The 17,452-nt window shown below is 39.1% G+C and overlaps 1 protein-coding gene across 2 annotated transcripts in view; it reads left to right on the top strand.

The window, feature by feature from the left end:
- DDX10 (DEAD-box helicase 10) overlaps positions 1-17,452 on the top strand; it is a 193,139-nt gene that overhangs the window by 62,256 nt on the left and 113,431 nt on the right. Inside the window, exon 14 of one of the 2 annotated variants that reach the window (XM_087757196.1) lies at positions 16,237-16,296. The exons of the other annotated variant lie outside the window; for it this stretch is intronic. Coding sequence (XP_087613322.1) covers positions 16,237-16,296 — 60 coding nt within the window. The remainder of the gene's footprint in view (positions 1-16,236; positions 16,297-17,452) is intronic. 2 annotated transcript variants of the gene reach the window in all.

The raw sequence follows: 17,452 nt of genomic DNA, 5'->3' as shown, positions 1-17,452 counted from the left end.
TGCTGAAGTACCACATCGTTTGCTGTACTAACGAGAGGAAGCTGTTTTGCAAAGTGTTTCTGTGGCTAACGTGTACTGGAGTACTTTGAAACTTGTGTGTAACAACGTAAGTTGTGAACCTGTTCTTTAGCAAAGATGTTGCTGGTGGATTGATGGTTCGTGCCGTGCAGAGTGATGTGGGCGGGTAGAACATTGCTTACAGGCTCAGGTTGCAGCGTCTGCTGCGAATTCAGGTTGCAACGAGTCACGCTTTCTCTCATGATTGAATGGACCCGAAATGACAGACAAATGTGTGGTCTTGCATCTCAAGAAATATGGTACAGTATGATTTAAAATGATTCACTAAAATACCATTTGTTGAATACTTCTAGTAGGTTACCCAAGCCTGCAGTAATACTCTGTTTTAATTGTGCGTAGTCACTGATTTATAGCCTTGTTTAATATATTGCAGCAGTTTCATAGGTGACGGTGAGCCAAATACTCTGCATTAAAACTGCCTACTTGTAATCAATATTCTCTGAATCCATAGGATTTGTAAATTCTAAAATGCCACAATTGCCTTTAAAATCATTAGTGCCCGAATGCTTGTGGAGTGATGGCATTGGAAGTATTTATAACCATGACATAGTTTTTGGATAAGCTTTTTCTAGAAGTTGAGTGCTAAAATTGTGAAATGCTACGAAAGATTATACAGCACTAATTTTTAAAGGAAATGCTGCTTCCTGAAATAGTAATAAAGCAGACCTACTAACAAATACATATCTGGAGTCTCCCAACTACTGTCAGCACAGTGTGTAGTTAAAATTATGAGAATTATTCTTCATTGTGTATGTGAATGTCTTCTCTGATACAGGCATCTGCTACTGTAAGAATTGCTTAACAAACTACCCGTGCACATTTTAAACAATATTTTGGGGCAGATTTCTGAATTCTTATCCGAGCTGTGTAATTTTTAGCTGGAATCGTTCAATAATTATGGGGAAAAAAAATTGTGGTTTTGGTGATGATTCATCAGCTGTTAGCCAAAATGAGTCCCTGGGTAATTCATTACAGTATCACTAACATGCAAATTGTAATTTAATGACTATTTTAAAAAGGAAAAATATGTGTAGTACACTGTTTCCAAACAGTGACCTGCTGACTGACCAGGAGCTAGGCCAGTGATCACAGAAAATCCGCTTGGTCACATGGAGCTGGCGCTCCTTGTTTCCACGAGGCTTTGGTTTGTCCCAGCCATGAAGAGTTGTAGCATTGGCAGGAACAACTGGGAGGGAGTCTCTTACCTTTTGCAGGCTGGGCTCTTTGCTCTCCATGTAAAGAAACAGCTACTGCCCCGGGGATAAAAATCTTTGAAAGGAGCTTTGATTTGAAGGAGTGAAAGGAAAATAAAACAATTAAGGCCACAGCCGCTAGCCTTATTTGAGTCAAAAGTAAATGAAGTCTAAATTGCTTTGGGGCAGCCTGGCGGGGAAGTCTTAGAGGTCTTCCCATCCTTCACTACCGGTACCACGCTGTTCCTGTGGTAGCTCTCTGCTTATTTCAGTGCAGGGTTGTTCCTCTCCTTTGCCTGAGCTGCCTGTTTGTTTATTCCTCCAGCAGGAAATCTTGATCTAGCTGATGCTCACTGGATCAAGACGGAGCGCTTTGCCTGCTCCTTGTGGCCCTGTATGTTCTGAACAGACTCCTGTGAAGTAATTGGGTGTGCCGGAGAAGTGAAATGTCAGGCAAACACGCCTGAAGAAAACGGGTGTGTGTTAGTAAATCCCTCCAAAAGAAAAAAAGCATACAGATGGGAAGAAGTGGTGGTGTCCTTGAGTTGGGGGGGAACCTATGGGAAAACAAAATGACACAAATGACTTTTTGAGGAGCTAAATAGCTGTAATTTCTCTCAGATGTGTCCCGTACATGGCCAAGACCACAAAGTATTATTTAAAATGCCGTGTTTCATGGTAGTTTTCTTTGGTAATGTTGACCATGCTTCTTGTAGAGAGACTGCAGTTGCCAGGAAGGCAGCTGGAGAAGATAAGCTAGCCTCACTAGTATTGTGATTAAAACTAGGTTTGTCAACTAGCAGCATGGAAGAGGAGTGTGTTTGAGGTACTTGTGCCATGCCAGCCTTGCTATGAGCGTGCTGGGAAGGGAATACAAACCAATATCTATTTGAAATAATAGCTAGTACTGCTACTGTTCATTTTAAACTGGAGCTGCTGAAAGTGTCTTCTTTGTTTCCATAATCTCTACATTGAGCAAAATTAATATTAGTTGATGTTTTATTTACATTGGCACTTTCTTATCTCTTGAGTCAGAGTGCCAGAGTCCTCAAAACACCAGCTCTGCGGTGGCAGCTTTCCACCAGGTTCACAACAGAAGGGTCGGGTCTTGCAGAGCGTGAAAGGACAGTATGTGTTTCTGTCTCCATAGGTCTCTTGCTGCCTTGGTGGAGAAATGATGCATATACCTCATAATTCTGGGAAATACTATTTTTACAGTCATCACTCTTCCCCCGTATATACAGTACTAGTCTGAGTTTGTTGATCTGTACTTCTGGGTGATGTTCTTACATTTGGTGTCTTTATATCTTGTTAATGCAGGGCAGGGGGTCTTTCTGGTGAGGTCCCAAATCCCAATGTCACCCCCAATCTTTTTTTTTTTTTTTTTCCTAAACAAAGAGAAATAGAGGAAGAAGCTGATACTACTAAAATGCATATTAACAGCTGCGTTAAGCCTTTCCATCTGAGGCTTGTTTACATCAAGATAGACTGAAAGCCAAAATGTACTTCAGCCATAGCTGTTTAGAGACTTGTAATGCAGTAGGCGCATGTTCTGCTGGATTCTGTTATATTCCATCCATGGGAATCCACTGATTTGGGCTTGCAGAAATAGGTAATTCCTCAGTTTGCTCATGTATTTTGGGAATTGCATGCTGACCTAGAATTACATCATCTCTGCTAAAGAATAAACCTCTGTGAACTGTTGCTGTTATCCTGTGATGCCTAGTTAACGTGAGGTTGGGCATGGGAAGAGGGTGGCTTCTAAGAGGTTCTGTGAAAGTTTACACGTCCTGGCTCATGGATAAGTACTGTATTTGCAAGACAGGTGTTCCCTGTGTTTTCTAATGTCCTGTTTCTTGAGGTTTTCACTTCAGGTTGAAATTTGAGACTCACTTGAATTGGAAATGGGAAGGGTATTTGCAGAATGAAGTTAAAATTCTGAGTCTTTGTTTTCATGGTATTTTCACTGCCATTTGTGGAGCCATCTTAGGGTCTCGGATAAAAGACTAGGGTGGTTTTTTTTTTTTTTTAATTTATTTAACAGCTGTGGGTTATAGTAATTTGTTACTTTCTCTAGCTTGTGTTCCAATAGCTTGCCCAACAATGTTGTCTGAAAAGTATAAATAAGTTCTTGCTTATCTGTTCATTTTTATGGTGGTCACAAAAAGCCGAAGGTTTTTGAAAATAAGTATACCATCTGGAATATATTTATACGTATACTACATGTCAGAATGACGTGGTAACAAAAAATAATGACCAATAGCAGAAATCAAGAGGTGCTGTCAGTGAGAGACTGTCGTAGGTCAGTGAGTGCTGATGCAAAGTGTATTTTGATTAGTGGACTGAAAAGAAATACCCCTTTCCAGCTTTAGGACACAAATTTTGAACGGGCATTTCTAGTACATACAGCTCTTAGACTAGTTTAGAAACAATGTTGGAAGAAGGAGGCACATTGTAAAAGAAAGCTCCGTAAACAGCTGTGACAGAAGCTATTGGGACTGGCATCAAGAGGGGACTGAAGGGAGAAAGGAGGGATAAGGTGAGAGACCAGAGCTGAAAGGCCGTCGTTTTGTACAGGGATGACAAATGCATGAGGCATCTTTCCAACCTGATCCTTGGCGACCCTGTAGGATACTGTCAGCAGATTCCTGTCTCTCTTATCGTCACGTTTCATGAAAATTTATACTACCTCTTTTGCACTGATTTTTTTTTAAATATGTGTTAGTGTGTTGCTCACTACCACAGTTTAGAATATTGACTACTCGTCTGGTATGTGATCCCTGCTCTCCTTCCTTGCAGCTCTTTAATGCTACAGTAGTTATATTTTATAGATGTAAAGGGAAGCGGTCATCTGGTCCAACTTCCCTGGATATCATAACCCTGTTATTTTACTCTGTTACTCCTGTATTGAATGCAAAAATTGAATTTTGCTTAAGTGCATCTTTGAAAGGGCGTCCTGTCTGGATCTCAAGACATGAAGAGATTCAAAATCCACCACTACTAGTAAGTGGTTTTAACTCATTTTTTTCACGTTGCATTGAAGAGGTGAGTATGGGATTGAAGAATAAAGACAGCAGAGGACGTAATAAGAGGACAGCAGCTGAAAATAAAGGTATTCCAGCAAATATTCCTTTGGCCTGCAAGAGAGACTTTATTTTAGCACACAGAAGAATGTGAGAAGAAAATGTGATGCTGTTATGGAGGAGGTGAATGATATGATATAAATTGAAAATGCAATGTGCAAATGCAAATTAAGGCAGCATTTAGCTTAGGGACACTTTGTTACTGAATGTTATCAAGTGTTGCAAGTAATTTGGAAGGCATCCCATAGTTCCTTAGGTATGGAGAAGAGTGTGGGAGTTGAAGGTTGAATATTTTGACTGACTGAACTTGAGTCAAATTTCTGCTCCTTGCTGGTTCAAGTATTATAATTAGCTTAACAAGGCAAGCCTTAGGTATTTTTTCTCGCTTTGGTTTCAAGATCAGCATTTACTCTAAGCCAAGGAAATGTTATGTTTTCATTAGCCAGTTTTGTTCTTGTGACTTACTCTCCCAATCCTTATTTAATGTGGGAAATTTAAAGCATAAATTACTTTGCTTTCTCTCCATTTTCAAGAAGTATTTTATTCTTTTTAGTGTAGCTGAATTTTTCAGTGGGTCATTGAAGCTAATCAGTCTTGATATTTCTCTGTTACTGCTAATCTTCTTTTATGGTTGGAAAAATAACATCTTCATATTTTATTTACCTTTGGACACTTTTTAAGCACTTATGAGCAATAATATTCTTCTAAAACATTTCATGATGTAATGTAGAACAGCTGCTAATGATTAAAACTAAGACAGCTATAATGGAATATTTACTGGGTAAACTGAGAAGAGACTAACAAGTAAATAATGGTTTGAGAAATGTTGAATTCTTCTAGTGAAAAAACATTGGAGAATTAAAATGTAATTTTATGTTGAGTCTTTCTGTCAAGTGTGAGCATCTCAATGAAACACAAGTCTTGGCATGTTGTTTTCAATTTTTGCTTTAGTTGCTGAAATAGCAAAAGGAATTTCAAATGATGCTGTTGTTACGTACTCGCCTTGGTGTACTGTAAGTGCTATGGCTTTCAAAAGGGTAGGGCTGTCCTGGCATCCACACTGTGCTAGTGTCGGGGTAGGCGATAACTGATGGAGTAGAAAAATGGTCTCACTTGTCCTTTTTCTGTGGGTCTTCAGGTAGGTGAATTTCTTGCCTGTGTGGCTGTACCAGCCTACCAGCATAATCTCTTGTACTGGAACTTCTTGGCCATAATGTCTACAGAGCCAGGCAGTTCCTGAGATATTTTCTTGAAAAAAGATGTAAGGTAAATTGGAGTAGATCTTATTTTACATTATGATTTTGTGCCTGTTTGGCATTTGGAGGGAATCTAGAAAAGGGCACATTCTCTGCTGGTGCAAGATGTTGGCTACCAAGTTGATATAGCAACTGATATATCAGTTAGATAAGAAGAATATCTAAGAAGATACTATCCCCTTATGGTGAAGGAGAAGGGACTTTGGGTGCTTGAGTTTTGCTGGGGTGAGGCAGGTGACAGACTGGCAATCAGTTTTTTCCAGTTTCTCATCTTTGCCTGGATGGGGCTGTGGCTGTGTCCCCATGGGAGGACGGGAGCGGCACAGGCTGCGGGGAGCTGAGCTGTTACGGCTGCAGGCTGCCACTGCTCGGAGAGGCTCCTGCGGGCAGGGCTGGGGCTTCCACAGGGCCCAAGGTGGCACCTGGCCTCTGCCACTAAAGGGGTTGAGCTACCCTGATAGCAGACATCTGTGCTCCCTTGTGTCTCACCTCTGCCTGCTGCTTTATTTTTTCTCAGGAACAGAATGCTGCAGGATTCCCCGTCTCCTTCAGGAGTGACTTTGTTGCGTGGTTCCTGGTGGGTTATATGGTAACTCTGAAGATACTCACCCAGTTAGATAAAGGGGAAATAATGGCAAGGAGTTTAGCGTTTAAACTGGAGGAATAGGTAGTTGTACTGTTGCTTCTAGCTCTGTAGTCTGAATGTAAGGAGGAAGCTAGGTCAAATCCACAAAAATTAGCAAAAGCAATTTTTATGCATGTATAACTGTGTCTAAATAAAGCTTTTACAGCTAAAGAATTATTACCACTTTCCTGAAGATATTCATCTGAGAAAAGCAGTGCTTCTAAAAGACATAGCCCCAACTAAATTAGTTCTCATTTTTGCAGCAGGAAAAGTGGAGTCTACGTTAAAGTATTTTTATCAAAAACAGATTAAATTCAGGTGGAAGTTCTATAGAGGTACATGTTCAGCAGGTTACTGTTAATATTAAATATTCAAACTTTTAAATCTGGATTATTGATCAAGGTGTTCTTTTCCTTGTACGTTTTTCAAATAGTCTTCTTGTGTAGGGTTTCAGAGGGCTTGGGTTGTGTTGGGATGTAACCTAGAGCTCAGTACCTGGACTGAAGGACCATAGGAAACTGTGCGTGAAAAAGTATGTCTCAGGTTGGCTTTCAAGAAATGGAGTGCATGCATGCCCAAAGAAAGGGGAGGAGAGTAATGTTCCAGTTTGGCGGTGGTAAGGGGGAAGGAAAATTGTAAGCTAGGCTCATAACGTTGCTCCAAAATCAGTAAAATACAGCGAGTATTTAATTTCCAAATGCCACATCTCCTAAATTTGTTTCAAGACTAAACCCAAACTTCCATATTCTTAATTCTCTTAGGTGCTTTTGATCAATTCCTTTAGAATTTCATCCTCCTTAAAATGTGGTGGACATTTGTGATTCACAGAAAAAGTGCCATTTGTTTCTGGAAGCCGTGAATATATTTGCAAAGAGGTGCAAAGCTCTCAAAGCTCAAAAGTATCTTCACAAATGTCAGTGACCAGGGTTTACCTTGGGAATGTTTGATGAGGTGGCTCAGCATAGTAATAACAAACCAGTTGTTTAGATATGGGTGACATAAAGTTTTTCACCAGTATAGCTGTACATTTGAGCGTAATGACATTAATGTAGGGCGACTCAAATTCTTCAGTCATGCGAGATTATATAGTGGATAAGGAAATTTAAGGTGGTGGGAGAAACCCAGGTTATTATTTTTAACTGTGAACCTGCAACTGTTCGTTTTTCTATATTTGGTTTGTTTACTTGGAGTGCATGCTATAAGCTCATTTTCCATGCTAGGTAAAAATATTCTTTTTTGTTACACATAGGTGGCTTAAAATTCATTGGGCAGTTCTGTGTACATTAATGTCCGGTATTTGTGAACTGGGTGTCTGTAGCCCCTGTTGCTTGCATTTGTAAAACGATGGAAAACTGTTGGAAGGTCACAGCATATGTCTCATGAAAACCTGTAATGTGAGTGTGAACAGTACATTCAGGCTTTTTAAACTTATCGTTTCTTTTTTTATTTATTCTTTTTGTATATCTTCACAAGTAGAAGCTCTAGCTTTTATCTTGGAGCACTCTGAAAGCGGGACTTCCTATCCTGCCTAGATCGATGAATTATAACTGAGTTTCATTGTCTTGAGACAGACTTTGGCCATTCACTTACCTTCAGCCAAGGGGCTGAAATCTATCAACGAGAGCAGTTTAGGGCTATCTATCATCTGCCTTTACAAACTGTCTTTCCTGTTACCCTCCTGGAGTGTATAGCTACTGCACTCGCCGTCATCACAGCCTAAAAGGACTTGGTACAAAATAGAAATTCAGTGCTTATGCTGTGAGACCTGGGGCACCTGAATGTCAAACTCTATCTGATGAAATTGCCTTCTTCTCCTACTTTAGTAGGATTGCGAGGATGATATAGTTTAAATTTATAGTTGTCGTAAGGATAAGGTCAGCAAGTAGATCAGAGATGAATTGGAATTGACCCTATTTTCTTTTCACTTCAGTTAATTTACCTACTTACTAGGCTACCAGCTGCTCAGGACTCAGTGCATGACTAAGTTGTGTGACAGGTTTGGGTTGTCTTAAACTTCTTTTAAAAAAAGATATATAACTTATACACATAAAATATTTAACCCTTATGTTTCATATATACAAAGTGTGTATAATGTATAAAGATAAAATGTCTTACATAAAATATTAATTTTTATATATTTCATTTCATATATATGAATTTCATGTATGTGTGTGTGTGTGTGTGGGTGTATGTGGGTGTATATATGAAAAAGATGCTGCCAAAATACTTCTGCCTCCAGCATCTTTCCTACGAAACCTTGTTGTTGAGTCCCTGAACTCAGCACATTTTATTTGGGGTTAATTTTGCTAATCAAGTGACAAGAGTCTGATGATTAGCATCTTAATTTTTGTGCTATTTCTTACAATCTCAGCTAGGAGTACCAGCTCTTAACAGGAATTTTTCCATGTTCTGTTTTGTGATCGTCTGGAAGATGCCCTGTTTTAGAAGGCAATTACCAAAGGCTGTAGAGAAGCAGGGTATACCCCTCTCTCAGGCAATTTTGCTATTGAAGGTTTTTCATATGATGGTTATAGGATAAACTTCTTTTTGTACAGGAGCTGTGCCTCACTTCATGTTCCCTTCTCTCTTACTTCCTATATGTTTTTCTTTCATTAGTGCTGACTGTATCACAAATGCAGGAGTTAGCTGACTCGGGAGAAAGAATTTCTTGCCAATCAGTTTTCTTTGTGCAGAAAGACAAAACTGCCAACTTTCACAGCCTTGTATTTAGTCTGAAATGTTGGTCATTAGATTTTCAGGAAAGAGAAGGAGTTGTTACTGTCTTGAGCTTATTTTTGAGTGTAATCAAGGCTGGATGCAAAGATTTCCTGTTCATCCTGGGGAACAGTGGTAGGAGTTCCTGAACCACTTTTTGACAATAATTGTAACATGAGCAGTCCTGTTTACCTTCGGATGTAGCTTAAGATGCTGGAGGATAGGGTTTATGTTATGGCTGTGTACGGTAATGAGTAGCTAGACTGGAGGAAAGCCAAGTAATCCCTTTTGGGTTATTCAACCTACATGATTTCCTTCAGTGTAGGTGGTTATGGTTAGGAACTTGAACTTTGGTAGATGGCCCCTGTGCGCGAGGAGTGGCAGAAGTCACCTAACTATTGCTTAGCGTTAGCTCTAATTACTTACAGGGAGGGAAGGGATTGGGGTTTTTTGGTTTTGTTTCGTTCCACGCAAATTTCAGAGAAGATATTGCTCAACCAAAAGGCATATACAATAATAACTAAAAGTATATAAGGAATAGTAGATTTTAGGAGAGAAGGCAGAAACACACTGATATGTAAACAGAAATGGGAGTTTACCAGTGGCAACTAGAATTTTTTTTTAGTTCTTCTGGGACATGAGTTAATTTAAAACGTATGAATTGTTAATACTTCACCTTTTTATTGTATTCCTACTTTTGCATTGGATATGCTAATGGCAGTTAAGTCAGTGAAAGCTTCTCCTGTTTTATCAGAAAGCTGCTGCAGTTGTCACACATTATTTTGTGAACATCTGTCACTTTTAATATTGGGTTGGCAAACCCCCAAATTGTTAATGAATAAATGAATTCTAAGATCTGAACGGGCTGTGCTTGTATCAGAAAGCTTTGGTGGCTAGCTGCACACACAACAGGCAACATTTCTAAATACTGGGTCTGGACTAATTAGGCTGTTCTAACATATGGGTTGTTGATGAAAGCACTTAAAACTTCAGTTGAAAGAATCTTAAAACAAACAAACAACAACAACAAAAAAAACAACAAAAAACCTACCCAAGAACTCCCTCTTGAGATTCAAATTGAGAAATATTGCTAGCCCCAGCTGTGTAGTCAGAGTAATGTGCCAGCTGTCCCAGACCTGGATTTGACAGCTGACGGCTGTAGGCAGAGTGATGAGTTGTAGACAGCAGGAGAGATAATTTTTCATACTGTTGGGGGGGGGGGGGGCGACACATAAAATACTATTTTTTTTAGTGGTTGCTCAGCACAGAATGAGAAAACACTGAGGCAGCAGTAGCAGCAGCATCCCTTACTCTCCATGCAGGTGTTGCCAAACTGAGTGCAGTGAAGTGCTGCATTGAATACATGTGATTTTTCAGCAGATGAACTATTCAGTTCTTGAAGCTATGAACTGGGATATCTTTCTTTTTCAATGTTTTAAAGGCATTGAGATACATGGGTTAAGGTGGATGAAATTTTCTGGGTAGACTTAGAAGGTGAGAAAAGCTAACTGCTTACTTCAGAAGGAGAGAGAGAAAGTTTGCTTTAGGAAGTGTTACAGATCTTTCTGCATGGCCTGGGGCAGGTCGCCCAGTCTTTCTGGCCCTTTTGCAAAGCATTGAATGTGCATGCTTAAGCTTAAATAGTTATTCCAGTAAGGGCATTCACAGATTTACAGGTGCACGTGTCTAAATTATTTGTCTTTACTCACCTGTGAAAAGAAGACAGTATATTTTTGAGGAGATAAATCATAGCTATTTTTTGAGTGCTAAGATGATTACAGTGATGGAAGCCACGTAAGGTCCGGCATAAAACCCCCACGTTTTACCAGGTAGGACCTCTGTGCTGGCTGCATCGCTTTCCGTAGTGGCAACTGCCACATGTTTCAGAGCTGGTGGCTTGAATGGACATGGTTAAAATGAATACTTCTAGTTGTTGGGAAAATTTCAGCATACAGATTTTTTTTTAAATTGTGTTTAACAGAAAAAAACCCACCAAAACCCAGCATCTGATGATATTCTTAAATTGGAGGCTTCTTCCTTCTACACTTCTCTGATACGAAGGAAGTCTCTCTGTCATGGTTTAACCCCAGTTGGCAACTAAGCACCGCACAGCCGCTCGCTTACCCTCCCCCCTCCCAGTGGGATGGGGGAGGGAATCGTAAAAAAAAGTAAAACCTGTGGGTTGAGATAAAGACAGTTGAATAGGACAGCAGAGGAAGAAAAAATAATAAGCATAAAAGAATATACAGAACAAGTGATGCACAGTGCAATTGCTCACCACCCGCTGACTGATGCCCATCCCATCCCTGAGCAGCGATGACTCCCGCCGGCCACCTCCCCCCAGTTTATATATTGAGCATGGCATCATACACAACCCTATACCAGCTACTACGAAGAAAATTTGCTCTATCCCAGCTGAAACCACGACACTCTCAACATCTGATTTCAAGAAAAATGTTTTGCTAAAAAATACCTGTTTGATTCCATAAGAATTCCAGAGCATTCATTTTTATCTTTATTGGTTAGAAATAAACATGGAGAGAAAGAGATTGAACAAATGCCTTTTGCAGATTTTTTTTTTTTTCCTGTTAGGAGATATTATATCCAAATACCCTGTAGTTCTGTAAAGTGTGGTGCATTTTTGATCCAATTCTTATATCCATTGCTACCTGTGCATGAGTTTCACAGTCTAATTAGGTATTATATGAAAAAGAATTTCCTGCCTTCTAGTTCAATTGTGACTTCTTAATTTCTTATAATGTCTTGTTCTTGTATGATAAAACAGAGTGCATCTCTGCACTTATTATATGCATTTCTAAATTTTTAATGTATTTTTTCCTTTTAAGGGCAAAGATTCTTAATGTTTTTATTTTCTCTGCCTATAAAAGTTATTTTAAATGTTCCTCACCCTTGCAGTCTGTCTTCTGTGAACTTCCTGTAATTGTTTCTCAATAGAGACAAAACAAATTCATCAAGAAATACAAGTAAAGTTGTTACAAGTAGTAGCTTTAAAGCATGAGTTTCTGGGCAGTTTGTAGCTTGGTGAGAGAATTATATTACTTCTTCCAACAGTGTAATAATTTGTTCTGGTGGTATTTATGCTCCTTTCGTTTTGATAAAGAAGTCATGGAAGGTTGTACTGCATAAACCATAAAGCTTTTGGCCTTAGCAGTGTTCTCGTGCTGAAACTGTATGGTCAGAGGTGTCCAAGAAAACAAACAAGAGTGGAAAAAGCCTCGTGTTTGACTTGCAGAATATAGGATTATGGTTAGAAATGAAGTACTAGAAGTCTGGAAGGAAATAAATAAAATGGATAGTAGTACAGAAGACCAATAGCATCCTGGCTTTTATCAGGAATAGCGTGGCCAGCAGGACCAGGGAAGTGATCATCCCCCTGTACTCGGCACTGGTGAGGCCGCACCTCGAGTACTGTGTTCAGTTTTGGGCCCCTCACTCCAAGAAGGACATTGAGGTGCTGGAGCGTGTCCAGAGAAGGGCAACGAAGCTGGTGAAGGGTCTGGAGCACAAGTCTTATGAGGAGCGGCTGAGGGAGCTGGGGTTGTTCAGCCTGGAGAAAAGGAGGCTGAGGAGAGAGCTTATTGCTCTCTACAACTACCTGAAAGGAGGTTGTATCAAGGTGGGGGTCAGTCTCTTCTCCCAAGTAACAAGCAATAGAACAAGAGGAAACAGCCTCAGGTTGTGCCAGTGGAGGTTTAGATTGGATATTAGGAAAAATTTTTTCACTGGAAGTGTTGTCAAGCATTGGAACAGGCTGCCCAGGGAAGTGGTTGAGTCCCCATCCCTGGAGGTGTTCAAAAGATGCGTAGATGTGGTGCTTAGGGACATGGTTTAGTGGTGGACTTGGCAGTGTTAGGTTAACAGTTGGACTTGATCTTAAAGGTCTTTTCCAACCGAAATGATTCTATGGGTCTATACATTGAAGTCTTGAGTAATGCTAATTCTCCTGTGCAAGAAGAACATTCTCCAGCATCACAGATCAGTGGATATTCTTACAGTGTATATTCTTCTGAGTTTCCATTAAAATATTCTGGACCTCCTTCAGTTTATAATTCTGCATATGTCCATGTGTATTCAGAACACAAAAGGTAATATTGTACCTTTCAGTAAATCAAAGCCTAGAACAAAATACATTGGAGAGATCTACTAGAACCCTAGACAAACTTTTCCCAGCAGGTGGAGACAGGAAATGAACTGGCACATTATCTACAGAATTTCCCAGGAGAAAAGAGTCAAGGCTTAAAATCTGGACTGTTTTAGTGAACAAACCTATTTGTATTTCAGTCTGATACTGGAAGGACTACTGTCTGAATTTGCCGTTGGAAAAAAGGCATGTATGAGCCTTTCTTTTAAGAAACTCTTCTAAGTTTATTTTTGTTAACAATTCATTGTTGACTGATTGCTTAGCTTTCCTAAAACAACCTTAAGATATAATTTTCAGCTTTGCTTCTTAATTTAGGAGAATAAGTAGTAGAATCTGAAAGTGATTTATTTCAATCAAAAAGCCATGAAGCAAGACCAGGGTTTTTATTAGAACAAAAGTAAAAATATTAAAGTTCCATTGCATCAGTGACTGTTCATATGACAAAATTCATTTGCAGTAAATGCCCTAGAAATAATTTTTAATTTTTTTTATACCAGTCAGCCACAAGCAAGGGAGAATGAAGAAGTTATTTTTTTGTTTGTTTTTCTTTTTGATAGAGAACTGAAGCATATTTCCTATTTAGCTCCATAGTTAGGTGCTAGGTAGAGCTATATCTTTTCTCCAACCCCAAATGTTCAGCATTTATTCCCTACTTCATTTTGAGCAGGCTTCTCCTTTTTAAAAGGAAAGAGTTTTTCTGTCAAAAGTCTTCTTTCTGTCAAAAGCATCCTTTTGTTAGCTGGAGATTGTTTTAGTATTATTATGTGGTACCTGCTTACACATCATCTGTATTCCTGTGGGATGTTAATTTTGAGTAGTTACTTGGCAGACAAGATAGATGAGGTACAACACTCAACAAAAACATTTTTCTTATACTGTCTGAGTGGATGCAATATTTTCTTTTTAAATGAGAAAACAGTACAAAAATCAAGTGATATAGCCAGGCTGTAACAACTGCAGCCATGCAACCAAGCTAAGGTCACAGGCAGCATGTTCACATGTCTCTCATGCAGCTGCCTCCTCAAGATACCAGGAGTGTGGAAGGGAGGCTGTTCTCCTCCTTCACTTCATTCACAGGAATGGTATGGAGCAAACAGGGAACTGGAAAGTGGAGTTCTTAGAATTTAGTCTTGCTCTGTGCAATTCTGCTGGAGACAGTTAATATATCCTCTTGAAATGCTGCTTTAAAACAAATGTTTTGTGTTCCTGTCACCCCTTGTGAAAGGAAACGGGTTTAGTGCCAAAAAGCCTGTGTAACTCAGTAGTTAACGGATGCAGACTCAGACTTGTCCTTGAAGGAGCTGTAGTGCATGGTAAAGGTGACTTGGTACACTACTGCTTGTAACTTTTCCTGGAAAAGTCATTACTGAACATAATCTTTGACATGAAACCCTGACTAACTTCACAGCTGTGAGAAAAGTTACCTGATACGCACAGAGTGAGGAGCTGGAGTTTAAAATATAAATGGATGGTTTATATTGACAGTAGCTATATGTATGCAAATCTTTGGAATCCCTCCCTTTCCTACATAAAAACAAAACCTGATAACTTCTTAGGAATAGCATTTTTTATGGAAAGTTTTATGAAAATGTTGCATTCCGTCATTAAGCATAAATCAGCTCTGTGACACAGGCTGCAGTACTGCAACTTGTTTGGCAAATGAAAATAATACCTTGATCTTGGCAACTGGAATATTCATAAATTGGGAAAAGAATCTGATCTTATACTTAAATGCTGAGGCTCACAGGCTGCTGCATGTGCATTCACTTTTTCTAGCACTTTCCAGTACTCAAGCAAGGTATGCTCGTGTGTAGGTAGTTTGAAATCTGAAAGTTCCTCTCTCTCTAAGCAGTGTCAAAACCCCCAGAAGCACAGCTCGGGTCTCTAGATTTTCTCAGAAAGTGTTTATTCTTGTTGCAAGAACTTGAGTCTTAACCTTGTTCAGCTCATCTGGCCTGTGCCCCATGCTTTTAAAATAGAGTTGGCACTTACATCTGAAACAGGAAAATTTACAGGTAACATATAAAACACATTTCTGTAACCAAATGTGTGATGATTCTCATCTCAGAAATGCTTCTCAGTGGCTGTGGCAGCAGCCAGCTTGCAGTAGCTATTGGCGCATTTCCTTGCATTCACTTGAGCATGAAGATGTACTTCAAATAACCCAAAAGTTTCAAAGCACTTCGCTTGTGCAGGTTGTTATCAAAAAATTGAATTTGTAATTTTGTAGTTTACTAAGACTCCATGAGCATACTTGTCTCAGCGATATGTCCCAAGAGATGCTTTTATTATTTCTTGAATGACAATCTAAGTGCTGCGCTCAACCCTGCTACTGAGTGGGCTGAGCATACGATTGGGGAAAGGAGCTGTTACTGACAACGTGTTCCCTTTAGATTTGGTTAGGGCAGTAAATAAAAGGTACATAATTTGCATAAGCCTATTAAGTGATATTCTCAAGGGGAATAGCAGTAATTTCTGATGCTGTTTTCAGTGCTGACAGCTGATCCATTTACAAATTAGATATTGAAAAGGGTTCCAGAGAAAGGATAAGGTGGATTGGCTTGTGGCTGTTACACAGCAGCATCAGGAAAATGCAGAAGGTGTAAGTCCTCCTGTGAGCAGTGAGTGCCCAGTCTTGTGAATTTTCTGGAGTGAATGGAAAAACAAGTTATACCAGTACTGTCATTTGAAAAGTAAGGTGATTTCAAAGATTTAAATGCAGGTGTAAAGAGATTTGTGAATGCTGTATAAATCACATGTGGATATCTGTTTTAACCAGAGAGTGTACAGATGTTTGTTTTTCTGTCTAAAATAAGCCAAAATGAATCACCATGAAACTGGACATATGTTATTTGCATTGGCTTGTTTAAATCTGTTTCACAACAAACATTTATTTGAACCGCTCGAATTTGTGTGGGGAGAAAACCTTTTGTGCTTTGTGGTGTTTCTTGGAGTGGCAGATTGAAAAAGTTCAATGCATCATCCTCGTTAAAGAGAAAGCTTCTGTATTCTGTCTCTTTAAAACGGGACTTGTAGAGTAACTTGACTTGGTAAAAGTCTATGAAAAGGTGAAAGTAAACTTTCCTTTAAGTATTTCTATCATTATTTCCATTTTCTCATTTAGGTGTCCGCTACAGAAGGCCTCCCATTGTGCTACCTTACCATTCGAGAGGGTGACACAGTGGTAAGGTTGGCCAAAATTTGTGTGTGACTGTGTCTCCCAAAAATAAAAATGATTTGTTGATAAGCATAGTTATGAAATAAGCATGTCAAAATACCCCCTCTTTATTCAGAGATGGAAAAAGTAGTCTAGCCTGAGTTGTTGCGATGCCAATATGTGCTCAAAATGGAGCTTTAACATTTGTCTAGGACATCTCGGAAGCAAATGTTTTGTTGTCTTTTAACACAAATGTATAAAAGGGTTTTTGGTACAAATAGTCTTTAAAAATGTTGATGGGTGTAGAAAAATGAGCTCTAGAGACAAAAAGAGAAAAGATTTGGACTGTTTTAAAACCCTTCATTATTCTAAAAAAATATTTGTCATAGCTTACAAAGCAGATTTTAATTTGCAGAATAGCCAAAATGTTATTCAAAGTCAACATTAGCTTGTGTTCCTAGGGTTTGAAATTATGATTTTATTAATACTGTGTGATTAAAGTGACAAGTGGAAAATTAGGACTTTGCATTTGGGAATAGTTTTATTGATATATTCCATGATGTATTTTGTGTGCTTATCCAGCCTGCAAGTGTGCATAACTTCTTAGACTTTTGGCCATTTAATGAAAGCCTTTTCAAAAGATACTACAGAATAGTTAGTAGTAGATATTGACTTTGTGATAGTGCTTTGAACTATAATTATCTCTGGTCTCTTCACACATTATGAAATATTTCCATAGGTGTTGCAGAAATGTTTTAACAAATACAATTCATAGTTGTTGAATGCTTTCCGATTTGAACATGTGGTGCCTTTATGCCCAGAATTATCATGTCCGCTTACTGTTGCAGCAGTTTTCAGTTCTGTGCTAGTAAAATAGGCAGCTTTGATTAACTGTTGCAATGCAGTCAACATGATTGTAGTTTGTGGAGTGAGACTGCCCTGGTTTCAGCGTGGAAACGCCTGCAGCAGGAGGAGCTTTAGACCCTGCCCATTTGCCTGTGTAGCTAAGGTTTGCCTGTTGTTCTGTGTCTTAAATGGTAGGATCTTTAGGATAAAGGCTGTCATTGTTTTAAGCACTTGCTTGATCTCTACTGGAATTCTCAGACCTGCACAGTATCAAGATAAAATATTTTTAAAAGTAACTATTTTGAGAGCAATCAATGTGGAGAACGGTCAATCACTG

The sequence above is a fragment of the Nipponia nippon genome, unplaced genomic scaffold, assembly GCF_047370975.1.
Source record: "Nipponia nippon isolate SJK-2023a ecotype South Korea unplaced genomic scaffold, ASM4737097v1 scaffold_2, whole genome shotgun sequence".
NCBI lineage: Eukaryota > Metazoa > Chordata > Aves > Pelecaniformes > Threskiornithidae > Nipponia > Nipponia nippon.
This window is presented reverse-complemented; position numbering and strand designations above follow the sequence as displayed.